Raw genomic sequence first — 13294 nt, forward strand, 5'->3', positions numbered from 1 at the left:
ACTACAAGCTATTTTTCAGTGCACTGGTCCTACTGTGCCCAGAGCCCTGTCGAGCCTGACCTTGACACCTCCAGGGATGAGGCTTCAACTACCTCTCTGGGCAATCTGTTCCAGTGTTCCACCACCCTCATGGTAAAGAATTTGTTCCTAACATCCAATTTAAATCTATTCCTCTCTAATTTAAAACCACTGTCCCTCATTCTATTGCTACAGGCCTTTGCAAACAATCCCTCTCCAGTCTTCTTCTAGGCTCCCGTCAAGTAGAGAAAGACCTCTCTTATGTCTCTCTAGAGCCTTCTCTTCTAAGCATTTTGGTTTAAGTAGTAAAAAAGATCCAAACAGTCATTGTAGAGTATAAAAATAATATTTTTCCTTTGTGAGGAGATAAATTTAAAATGTTCAAAACAAGCCCTATTCTGTCACTCTGAGGAAGTCTTAAATGACAGGAGTAATGTCCTATTTGATAATGTGCACTTTATTATATGTGTCTCTTCTCTGTATTAAATTGCCACTTTCTAATCTGCAGATCTTCTTTTATACAAGTGTTTACAACTTTTTATTTAATCTTCAGAAATATGGTGAGAGAATATACAGTCCCTCATTCCATTTGTTTGGTGTTGCTCTGGAAGTACAAGGCAGACAAAAAGCTTCCTAGGACTTGCCACATGCTGAAAACTACAGAAGGATCAGGCCATAGCCCCCTGCCTTTTCATAATCCTCCACCAACAAAGTGACAATGTAAAGTGACAGTGGGCTTTACCCTTCCATCCCCAGCGAGAAGCAAAAGTCATCCAAAGCTGCTGGAAATTTTACCCAGTGTTCAACTGGTGTCTTCACAGCGCTTGGACAAAACCAGAAAAGAGAAACCTATTAGCATAGGTTTGGAGTCTTCAAGGTTACTTTTGATTCATGCTTGTACAGCCAGTTTACAGTAGTAATATAATTTCTCAGTTTACTAAAGTGTATTTACTTGAGGCTTATGTGAGAGGGTAAAAATCCGAGTCCACTCGAACCCCATGAACTGAGCCAGGGGCCAGCTGGGGATCACTCTCACCCATCAAACATGGTCCCATCAGCAGCTCTGGCAGGACACACAGGCCTGCTGTAATCCCCCAGCTATTGATCCCTCAGTTTTAAAAGACAAAAGCATTCCAAACAAGAAGTACCGTGGGAAGGGTTTGGCTGCAGTCCAGAGGCTTTTAGCTTTTCACAGCACTGAGCATGTTTGTGGTACAGAGAATAGATGGGTATCAAAACTAACCAAGAACAATTACAAGGTACCACCATTCACAAGATCTTTGAACTTCCAGGGAAACCTTAGATGTTATTTCATAATTGGCAGAAAATGAGAGGTTGCCCTATGAGACAATGGGAACCCCATAATTGCTCTTACTTGATAGTATGTGACCCATCAGTAATGCATAAGTGACAAACCATGACCATTTATCACTTTCATTGTCCCAAAGCCAGCTTTGGGCTCACTTGCAGATTGTTTCCAATGTGAAACTGGCTTAAAAGTCCCTGTGCCTCCCTTTGCCATTCTCAGCTGTTTCTCACTGCTTATCCTCTCAGTAGACAACTGTAGCAGCACTGAGCATAAAATCACTCAAGAGATACAAGTTGCAGAGTCAGTATTGCTGAAAGATGATTCTGATGTTTTCAGAGACCTGGCTTAAAGTAGAGCTTCGTTTACTTGATCCTATGCACGAGGAAAGTGGATGCAGTAATCCATGGCCAGAGACAGCAGTTGCCTTGGGTGACAACATGATGTGTAACTGCATCCTAAAAGCCATGCTCTCCATGCTACCATGGACCAGCAAATCTTTCTGAACACTGTGGCAAAACAATTCCAAATCTATCACCATCAACATCATGGCTAATGCATTGTCTGCTGTTGCTTAGGTTGAATTATGAACCATCTTAAAATGCCTTCTAATTTGGTGGGTCTTTTGGTGCCTTTTTTAGAGACACAAATTTGATTGCTACTGAACTGCCTACTCAGTGGCAGTAATCTTGCAAATTCAGTTGGAAAATAACAAAGACATTAATATAGGACCTTGCAAGTCAATGATAAAACCATACAAGACATTCCAGAAAATGGAGAGGGAGGATTCATGGAAAAAAAACACAACACTACAGAGAACAAGTAATTTGTGCTACTTGTGTCTTTTCTGCCTCAGTGGTTCCAGATTCCAAATCTTCTCACTGCTCCTTTCATCATAACTAGGCATAGTTATCAGCAATCTTGCTGAGCTACCTGCTATTATAGATCAACTAAGAGATATTAAAAAGTTGGGTTTTTTTAAATGAAATTAGGAAAGCACAGAAAGAAAAGGTAAAAGTAGTGAAGAACTGTAATATTCAATGCTTTTACTGATGTTTCACTCTGCAAACAAGAGATGAGCTACTTACACATCAGCACACACATCCATACTACCTACCTATCGACAGAATGAAAGTGCACTTGCTTATATGAAATTTGGGTTAACACTATTTGATCTACTTAAATTCCATAAGTAAACTTGAGATGAGTCACATTTATGCCTGAATGGGATACACCAGGGAAGAATTGCCTTTCATTTGCTGTTTTTCTTTTGTTTTGTTTTTCAATGTCAGTGCAAAGATGAACTTTTATCATTTCTCCCATGACTGCCTCTATTTTGGTATCTGTGTGACATAACAGATGAGTGATTACGTAGGAACTGCACATCCTACTCTTCTAAGTGCTAACTAAACAGACAGTTCTCTTCTTGTAGCTCACTGCTTCCTCCTTCCCTCCATCTTAACCGTGGTTTTGAGAAGATGAATCATCATCATACTCTTCCTCTTCCCTATCTGTAATTGGTTTGTGTAGTTACATTGCAACACCTTTGTAAGCAAGTTCAGCAGTTCTAATTTGGTGTACTGCTTTATGATTACTTTTAAAATTATTATTATTGTTAATAATAATAATAATATTTACATTTGTTATCTAGAAATCAGCATGCAAGATGCACAAAAATAAATCTAGGGTGAGATTATTAAGAAGTATCTAAGTCTTGAAATTGTATTGTGCTTTCACTTGACTAAGATAGTTATTACAAAATAAGACAGCTATTCTTGACCAGCATTCTGTCTGCAGATGTTAATTATAGGCTATTTTTATTATTCTAAAAAGGAGTATCTGTGGAAAGCTCTCCAAAAATAACTGTTAAACTGAACATCTTGAACAATTTTTTTTCCATGTTGGACTCTATGTGCTGTTTAATAAAAATATTTTTGCTACATTTAACTTAAGAACATTAAAAATATAGATAACAGCCTTGTGCTCTTCTAGCAAAGTACTTCACAGCTATCTTCAAGAATAGCATTGTTCAGCAAAGCACATACAGAAGTAGTATACACATTAAATGAAATGTAAAGCTTCCATTACTCTTTTCCAATAATTCTGTATCTACATCCAGAATATTCACTTTTCATTGCTAGTATATCCTGCAGTTGTGCAAAGCAAGTGGAGAAACCATGGCTTAGTTATCGCTAAGAGGGAATGTAAAGAAACTGTGATGCCATGCTGGGAATAGATAAATGTGGGGTAGGAAAGCCTGCACACTGGGTATTTTCTTCACTTTACTGACCTCAACTTATATAAACCCTATGCATTTCAGTAGATTTACTGTAGTATAAGACTCACGCTAATTAAACCCAAATTAAAGCTTGTAGATGCATTTGGCCAATTAGAACTGAATGTCTACTGTGGTAGAAAAGCTACTGTACTAGGCTGCTCAACTTTATCCCATCCTCTAATGGGATACCTTTTCCTCATGATTTATCTCATTCCGCTCTTAGATTCGCTGTCATTACATCAGCTTTCATAGCCATCCTATCAGCTCTTGCTTAGTTCAAGTCTGTACTACCATTTCTCAATATTCCTCATCCCGACACCTTTTACACCAGGCTCCTCCCATATATTTAAATTCTGTATCAGCACGGTCCTTGTGGCTCTATGGTGAAGCAGTCCTACTGAAATCAGCGAAACTTTGTATTTGCTTAAACTGACAACGTGCTTGGCCGCACAACTTTTCTATTGGCTACGGAATACTTTTGATTTCACAAAACGTGTGTATATACTGGATATGTATACACAGATGCACTTATTTCCTCCAGAAATATTTGTATTCCACACACATTTTTGCATGTGAAAAACAAGCTTAGATTTTGACACGAGGAGCATCATGGCATCCTCCTTCATTGGGCCTCATTGAAATAGCTGCTAGAGATTTTATTTATAAATACTCTTTCCTCCTTTTCCTACACTTTAACAAAAATAGCCAGCATTGCTGCTCTGATTACAAAAGAAATGCCAATGGTACTTTTCTTGTCATAGAACTGTATTACATCAGTGGTAATATATGTATATGATGTTATTCAGACACACTATTAACTGTCACGATGAGTAATTTTCCTTCATTAATAAATTTAAAGGGCCACTTTGTGTTTAATATACCAGTCTAGGAGATTCACTAAACTATTAACTAAAAAGACTTTGAAGGTCACCGTGCAGCCCATCTGCTGGGTTACAGATGCTCTCTAGGGCGAGTGGGATTTTGTCTAGTCCAGCTGCACAGGCACAAGGAATCACTATGACTTCTTTCCAAGCCTGAGGCTTTAACCAGCGCCTTACGGCCACATTGCTGTCTCCGCATCCGCAGCCTCCACGTTTGTGTTGCATGATCTCACCTTGTTAAACAGTCCTGCTCCCAGTCTAGGTGGGTTTGACGTCGGGAAGTGTACCAACTTCGTTGAGAAGTTTAAGCTTTGTGCAGTTTACCTTTTGTTTTTCCTCTGCTGCAACAAGAACTTAGGAAGATTTCAGAGTTTAAAAATTAATAACTAAACGGGAGGGAAGCGCTGCTGAACCCGATGCGATACAGCCCCGGGATGCATAGGGGCACGGCGCCTGTTAGGCAATAGGGGCAGAAGGAGGATGGGGAATGGAGAAGGAGAGCGGTGCGGTCGGAGCTGCTTCTGAGCCCCGCCGCCCCAGGGAAGGGCGGGCAGTTGCCGGAGCACAGCCTCGCTGCCGGCCGCGGGTCGCGGCGCTCGGAGCCGGCGCGGGGCGGTGCCGCCACTCCTCGCACACGTTCAAAGTTTTGGAGTGGCGGCGGCCGAGAGCTGGCAGCAGGGACTCGGGAGGACTCCGCGGCGCGGAGGCAGAGCCCGACAGTCGCGGGCATTGCGCCCTGGCTGCCGCACCTGCTTCACAGCTGCCCTTCACGCCCCCGGCGCGGCGCCCCCGGCCCGCAGGCACCGCCCTGCTTCGGGCCGAGGCGAAGCCGGGCCGCCCCCACAGCGCCGTCCGCGCCTCACGCCTCGCCGCCGCCCGGCGATTATTAGCCGCCGGCGCCGGCGAGGAGCGGCTGTTACTGGGAAGATGGCGAGTCGTAGCCTCCGCCTGCTGCTTCTTGGTTACTTGGGCGTCCTGAGCTGTAAGTGGCCGCGTCCCTTCCCCGCGGGGCAGGCTTGAGTGGCACCGCGTACCGCTACCTTCGGGAGCGCTCCGGCGACTGAGCTCCCGACCGCGGGACGAGCGGTCATCCCGAAACGCGTTACCGAGAGTGGAAGGCTCGGCGCGGGCACGCTCGGCCGGTCCGACGCCTTCCCAGCCACTGCCCGGGCCCTGCCCTGCCTTGCCGCGTCCGCCTCGGGCGCTGCCCTTCTCGGGGAGCCTCCGGGTGTGGCGAGGCGAGGGCAGGGCAGCGGCTGTCGGGATGTCGATTCCCCTCCCTCGTCCCCGGAGCCAGGGAAGCCAGGTCCTGTGTACAACAGCGAAATGAAAGTGAAGACTGGGAATGCGCACTGATTATTTCCATGTGTCTCTCGTCTTCACACAGATGTAACCTGTTTGAGCCGGGCCTGCTTCGGCGCAAGGCAGCAGTTTCCTGCCGTGCTGCAAAGTTTAGCATGCGGGCTACGAAGTTTGCCTTTCTGATGGCCTTTACAAGCTGAATGAGCAAGTGATGGGCGCATGTTTTCTGATGGCGGCACTAGCTGCTGCAGCTTGAGAACAGGCTTATGTTCCCAGTGCTCTTACTGTCTTACTGTGTACCTTGTTAAAACCGAAATAGAGTAAGTTGGCAAAAGCTACCCCACCCAGAAAGGTAATGGAAATAGGAAAAGTGACAACAAAACGGTTCATGGGACCACATACCTGCAGAGCAGCAGTGGATTAAGATACAGGCCTAACAGTATGGGCTGTGTTCCTGTTGTATGCTTACTGTGTTTTTCTGGCATTTTAGGCAAAGAAGCTGTACATAGAAATAGTGCTTTGAAAAGTGTTATGTGTCTTGCAGTGAAATGACAGCCTGGCACCAGCTTGGGACAGGTTCTTGGTCTACTGTGGATTTGAAACATCCATAATGCTGATGCTGGGTATGGTTTGTCGTTTCTCTTTTTTTCTTCCTCACAGAACAGAAACTTTTCTGAGTGGAAACTCCGTTTTGTTAGAGTCATAAGCTCTGTCAAGAAGAGACCTGAAGGGATGTGTTCCTCTTAGGCTTTTGGTGGCAGTTGTTATTTTCGTCTCTTTGCATCTATGGGACTTTACAGAAAATTTGGTCTATTAGATGAGCAGCTAGGACAGACTTCCTCTTCCATACAGTAAATAATATGTATTTTTTTCTTTTACTTCATTTGCTGTTAATTAGAGCAAATGAGGCTGCTGTGGTGTGGGTTTGGTTTTGGGTTTTTTTGTGGTGGATTTTTGTGTGTTCACTTAGCTTTCTGGTTGTGTCTGTTGTCAGTGATGGCTTTGACCAATGAGGTAGAGGGTAGGTTGGAAACAGTACAGCAGATCAAAGTTGAGTGCCTACATTGTTGTCAAACTTGCCTCTCTTTCTTGTTTTTCCCCTTCCTTTTCTCTTCCTTTCCCAATTCCCAAGAAACTCCAGGTGGGAAGAAAGTTTACTATCAAGGTGCTGATAAGAAGCTGTTGTATGAAGAAAGTGACTGTAGGTGGACGTGCAAGTGCTGATTGTTTGTGTGAGCCAGAGGAAATCCAGGCAGAAATCCAGGCAATCTGGAGTCTGCTGCAGCTTCTGTGGCTGGAGTATGTTCACACGAACAATAAGACTGGGTAACACTGGCTTTCTGGTCAGACATATGAGCTGAGTGTTATGTGAGACTAAGGCCCAATGTGTCATGTAGATAGCGTGGAATGGGCATAGTGGTTGATATCTGAGAATGTGACCATTTATATTGTGGAGTAGATCTAGAGAACTTGCTTCACAGTTTAGCTGCATAAATCAAGAGTTGTACTAGTTGGTCACAGGACATCAGCATAGTTAAGAACCATGATGAAGTTGATGAGGTTTCATTTGTTTTCCACTGAGAACCTACAAAGAAATAACAGTATGCTGCAGAAACAGTGTTTTCTCGGAGTTAAAGCTTCTCTTTCACCTTTATATAAGGGAGTTGGAGGTCTTCCATTGTGTTCTCTGTCAGCATGAGCTTCTAAAACAGGTGTGCTAGCTGAAAAGTTTTGGAAGGTGCCACAGAGTAAGGCTTGTGAGCTCTGACCAAACCAAACAAAAATGTTCAAAAATTGTTAGTCCTGATGGCTACTGTGGAGGAAATGCTGAAGAACTGGCCTTTTGCAAAGCTTCTAGGTGTCATTTTTTTTCCCTCTGCATCAGTGTACATTGGAAATGAAACTTAAGCTGGTGATACTGGAAGCAAATCCAATACAGTGTGCCTGTGTGAGGACAGTGCAGAGTCAGTAAATAATAGTCTGAGATAAACATTTGATGGGACTCGCTGGGTAGTTTGAGCAGTAAATATGGTGAGGGCTTGATTATTTGTTTAATTTTGGCTTTAAAAAAATGTTCCTTAATGCTTAGGAGTCTTTCAACCAGGTGCAGAAATTCTAGACAAAAAAAAAAAAACAAAACAAAACAACAAACCTGTGTCTTCTCCTGTGTGCCCAACAATTAATCATAAAGAGTGGCTACATTTTCTGTAGGAATTTGCAGTGAAAGACTTTAAACTGTGCTTTCCTGGTTATATGTTATGTGCAGCTGTTGTACTCAAAACTGAGAATATTGTCAACCCTCAGTCTTCTGTTGAATCTCTTTGTTTGCTGGATTGACTTGGTAGGGACTTAACTGTAATTTCTAAATTAGAGTCCATATTCAGGTGAGATGAGATTCCTCAAATCTGTAAGACCATATGCTTCTCTGGAAGCACCTCTACAACATAGTTCTCTAAGTCAGACTGCTAGAGGGAGACATAAAAGGGAAGTTCTTTCTCTTGCTGTTTTAGTTGAGAAGCAGTGTTTCTTTGCTGTAGACTGTTAGTGGTCTACAGACCTGTGCAGACTCTTAGATACCATGACACTGGCTCGAAGTTGAGAGAGAACCTCTCAAATAAATAACTGAAAGCTAGCTACAGAAAAGCAGTGCTTAGTTCTGATGTTCAGTGGAACATTTCTGATTTATGACTGCAGCATTGCACAAGATACCCAAATACCTCTTAAATGCCTTAAAACTGAAGACTTGGCTGGAAGACCTTCCTGTCTTTAAGAGAGACATGCTTCTCTCTCTAGCTTATGTTATAACCTTCATGTTTTCACCCTCTTGGTTAGATCCTCAGGGCTCAGAAGAAACTTTGAGTTATTAGTATGTCTCTCAGGAGTTATGGCCTTGTTTTTGTTGTTGTGTGGCTTCTGTAGTCCTGTTTTTAATGATACAACAGTTTTTTGTTAATGTCATAGAACATGCATTTCTGGTAATTGTGAATACCAAAAGGCATCTGGCATTACTGATGGGATTTTAAACTAGCACTGCGATTAGCAGATCTAATTGAGCCTGGATGAGGTCTTCTCATTGGCTATTTAACTGAATTACCCTCAAGATATTTTTGCAATTGTTTCCTGTATTATACCTATATTTCCTACTGCTGCTTTGGCAGCAGCATAGTAGCTGCCAGGCTCTGCTGCAGAAACTAGCGTAGAACAACATAAATTATCAGCTTAAAACTTGGCAGGTAGTTGAACTTTGACTTCACCTTTTCTCTTTAGCTGATTGATTTAACAATTCATGGGATCTTCTGTTGCAGCTGAAGAGCAGCAAAACTTGTCCATGTCCGCTGACTAGCCCCACGTGTTATTGGGGGTGTGTGCAGACATGTTTTAAAAGAAGAGAGCTAAAAATGTTGAGAGAAGGCTTGTACCCTTTGTCAAGGTGTGCCCCAAGTGTTAAGCTTCTTCTCAAGTGGTGATGGTTACAGGAGTACAGGAGAATCTTCTTGTACAATGGATGTTTTAAACAATCCTGTTTTCTCATAGTAGTGATATTTCTTCACTAAAGATGGGCAGTGACATGCATATGAATATTCTGCAATAGCAGTAAGCATGCTTCCCTTGTTGGGGTGGGGCATGTAGGTTTAAGTTGTCAACGCTAGTAACTTAGTTCTGAAACTGGAATTTTCACATTTATTTATGATTTGATCTACTTAGAGTTCATCAGCACTGTAAATGTCATCTTTCCTTTGGAGCGCTTCTGAAGCAGTCTGTTTATCATCGGTTCCCTGCAGATGGCAATTCCTTTTGGGAATACATTTCTCAAAGTAAGACTTAGTGTCAAACTTTGCCTCAGCAGTGCTAGAGGTGACTCCAGTGTAAATGCTTACGTAAAGGAAGATTGCTAAGAACTGTTCACAGACAAAAATGTCAAGATTGCAAAACAGGTATCTTGTGTATTAAAAACAATTGAAGCACAGGGTAGACATTTGTATTTGTCGTTGCAGACTATTTGCCAGGGCCAGATCAAATGACTAAATTAAGGTTCCCTTGAAGATGTACAAAACCATCAGATACAAAATTGCTTGAAATATTGTTCTGTGGATGTACACAACCAACGATATTATTGCTGTTTTGTCTTGTTTGGCTGGTTGGTTTTTCTTCCTTCACTTTGTAGCACTGTTGCATGTAAGTTGGAAAATAGATGGTTACCAGTTCTTAATTTCTAGTTTTGTGCCTAATTTACAGTGAGGTCAGCACATGAGCAGAAACTGAGGAAAATGTTATGTGGAAGCTGAAAGGCAATTTATTTGCCAGAAATTAATTCTATTCCAGTTAGCTCACCTTCCCACCCTCCAAAATTTGTATCACTACCTTTGTTACAGCTGTACTTTCTAGCATGTCTTTTCCCATCCCAAGTACTTTTTGAGAGCACTGTTAGTTTTAGCAAAATGTTTCTGCAGAAAAGCCTGTGGTGTCCACCTCAAAGCCTTGTACGTGATTGTGCTGCAATTCCTCCACAGGAAGCTTAAAGCAAATATTATGGTGTTTTGTCATCGAGACAAGTGGTGTGTTTCCTCCATCTAAATGCTGGAGGTTTTGGACAAATTAATATGTATTTCAAAGAATGAGACAGCAGATGAGGCTAGAGGAGCATCTGGAACATTGCCAGTGCTTTTGCTCACCTGTAGTATTTCCAAAGTCACTTTTTTCTGCAGGGCTCCAATGAATTCTGTAACCTCTGTGCTCACAGTATATCATTGAGCACTCAAGTGCTTATATAAAATTTCTTAAACCAAGCAGAAGGTGAACTTGACAGCTGAACATCTGGTCCTGTTAGCTTGTCGGTTTCTAATGCATATGGGGAAATGGAGGAGGTTTTGGAGAAGGAAGAAGAGGAAAATAGCCACTTCTAAACAACAGCAAGTATTGCAGCAGTCATTGAACCACTAGTAAGTCTGTAACCCTTCCTGGTTAACAGGAATTGAAGCAGGCATCCCGTTTCTCTCAGGGAAAAATCTGATAATGAACCTACTTTGAAGGCTTGCTTTTTACAAGTTCAAAAGATGCAAGTTTTCAGTAAGAGATGGAAATATCAAACTTGCACTGAAACAGCTGCAATGTGGAACCTGACTGTTTAACAAAGTAAGAAATGGTCAGACTTGAGCTGGAAAGAGCAGACCCTACAGATAGGACGTTTCAACAGATACAGCTTTTGTTTGGATTAACTTCTTAAAGGTTGAACATGCTCTCAAGCCTCTCCAAACCACTGAATCAGACTCGAAGGGGAATAAAACATATTATTGTCTAGACGGAAAGAGATGTATTATAGTTGTTTTGGTAGCAGATAATACTAACAATAGGAGTTATATTTGCTGTTCGCAAACAATACTTATCTCTTGGAGGTCCTGTGGCTCATAACGGAGACTTCTAGAGATGTTCTGGCAAAAAGGAGCAAAAATGCATGATCTGGAATGATAGTTGTAGAATGCATAGGTGTGTTTAGGTGCATGTTAAGGATAGCTTTTGTGCTCCAGTACTCTTTCTGTTTCTTTGAAGTGGTCTAAAATGTAAATATTTATTCTTTGCTTTTTGATTATGGGGCCACATAAATTGATTTTTCCTCTCCTCCTCCAGTCTTTAAGCTAGTCAACCACAAAGGTGAGGAATTCTTAAACTCCTGTCTTGTTGTGCATGGCTCTTGTTTTATGTACCCTTGCATCAGATTAACAGGGTTTTTGTGAGTGTGACAAAGTTCTGATGCATCTTTGAAGCTGTTCGAGGTGGCAGTGGTGAGCAATCCAAAGTGGGATCCAAGCAAGCTGTCCTTTGTGTTTAATAATGAAGGGCGATACTTCTGTACTTAGGGAGGCTGCTTCCCTGCCTAAATACAGAAAAGTCTGAGAGGGTACAGTGGCCAGGGATAAGAAGTAACAGCTTTGTAGTGCCAAGACCCATGGAGAGCTGCTGGCTGGGAGCCCCAGCAGCCATGGGCTTGAGGCATTGATTAGTGGTGTTGGCTGGTGCATCCTGGGACAGAGTTTTCAGGCTGCAAAGCTTTACTGAGTCAAACTAACAGATGTTAAGATGTTGAGCTTGCTTGAGAGCTGGGACATTTTTAGAATGTAGATTTGGGAAAAGTCAGGCCCTGCTGAGAATACAGCACTCAGCAGACCCATGCTATATGAAATGTGTGTGTGTTCATTAACTTAAGCTGTGCAACTGAACTCTAAACAGAGATGTATGCTTTCTGTAACACAACTGAAGGCTCTTTAAATGCTGCTACTGAAATAACCAAGTTTTAATGTCTCTCTCCAATGAAGATGTTATATGTCAAGATCTGGAAGAGAGTATACATTTTAGAAACTTCTGACAGATAAATGCATACATTTCACTGCTTGAGACTTAGAAGATTCGAACTAATCAGTGACTTGTACTGCACATAAACAACCCCAGGTTGTTTCAGATGTTTGCAACTCCAAACTGTAGGAATAATTAGATAAAAGAAGATTGTCTCTAAAACTGAAGTAGTAGAATAACAAAAGAAGACAAAACACTGCTATCTGCTTAGCACTGTTCAGAGACAATAATATGTGATAAACACTTGCTGTGTTGAGTGTTTCTGCTGTATGGTTGGTTTGCTGTGGTGATTCTTTTTGTTTGGTTGGTTGGGTTTTTTGTGTATTACTCTTCCCCATCCCCCACTTTTTCTTTAAAGAACCCTTTATCACAGGTTTCTACTTCAGAGATGGGGAATGAGGTACTCTGGTTTTGGGTTTGTGGGTGTTTTTTTTTTGTTAGTTCATTTGGGTTTTTTTTTTGTGGGGGTTCTTGTGTTGTGCTTTTTATGTGTTTTTCTTCTCTAATGTCCTCAAAATCTAGTTAAAATGTCATAAATAGCAGTACTTAGATATTGGAGGAGTGTTCAGGAAAGGTTTTCATCCTCTGAGATGCAGTAACTTTCTGTTTTAAATGTCACTAAATATTTTTATGTGAAAGATAAATGTTTTAATTTTTGTCAGCGTTTGAGTATTCTTTCTGTCTTGCAGTGAGTGCCACTGTTGCCTTTTCTCCATCACCACAATGGTAATTCCTGGTGTAATGTGATTCACTGAATGTCATACATAATGTGATACACAAGAATGTCGTAATCGTTTGAGAGACTTCTGAAAGGAAAACAAGTATTTCTATAGTGGAATAGAGCAATACAGCAGTTAAAACTGTAAAAGAGAGGGAGAGCTGGGACAATCAAGTACTAGTAAGGGCTCATAACATTTCTAAGATGATGCTGTTGTAGTACTGGAGTGACTAGTAAAGCATAGATTCACACGCTCCAGATTTGCTGGTAGCATTGAAGTTGGATGCTTGGGAGAGGAGATAGAACTGAGGTTGCATCCGTGGCAGAGGTATGCTTAGACAGCAAGAGGTGATTCTTTGGGCTGCATTACTGTATAGTTTTCATACTTGTCATACAGTCTTAGAAATGTTCTCAAAATTCCATTTCCCCCCCCCATTTCTAAA

General features: G+C 41.9%; 1 protein-coding gene across 6 annotated transcripts in view; it reads left to right on the forward strand.

The window, feature by feature from the left end:
- The first annotated feature begins 5028 nt into the window (after positions 1 to 5028).
- Positions 5029 to 13294, forward strand: part of JAM2 (junctional adhesion molecule 2) — a 38709-nt gene continuing 30443 nt past the window's right edge. For 3 of the 6 annotated variants that reach the window (XM_064152363.1, XM_064152359.1, XM_064152360.1), the window contains exon 1: positions 5029 to 5465. In XM_064152363.1, the coding sequence (XP_064008433.1) occupies positions 5411 to 5465 (55 nt within the window). In that variant the 5' untranslated portion in view covers positions 5029 to 5410. Of the gene's footprint in view, positions 5466 to 6380; positions 6409 to 13294 lie in introns of those variants that run through there. The other 3 variants (XM_064152361.1, XM_064152364.1, XM_064152362.1) reach the window with 3 other exon arrangements.

The sequence above is a fragment of the Pogoniulus pusillus genome, chromosome 12 (assembly GCF_015220805.1).
Source record: "Pogoniulus pusillus isolate bPogPus1 chromosome 12, bPogPus1.pri, whole genome shotgun sequence".
Taxonomy (NCBI): Eukaryota; Metazoa; Chordata; class Aves; order Piciformes; family Lybiidae; genus Pogoniulus; species Pogoniulus pusillus.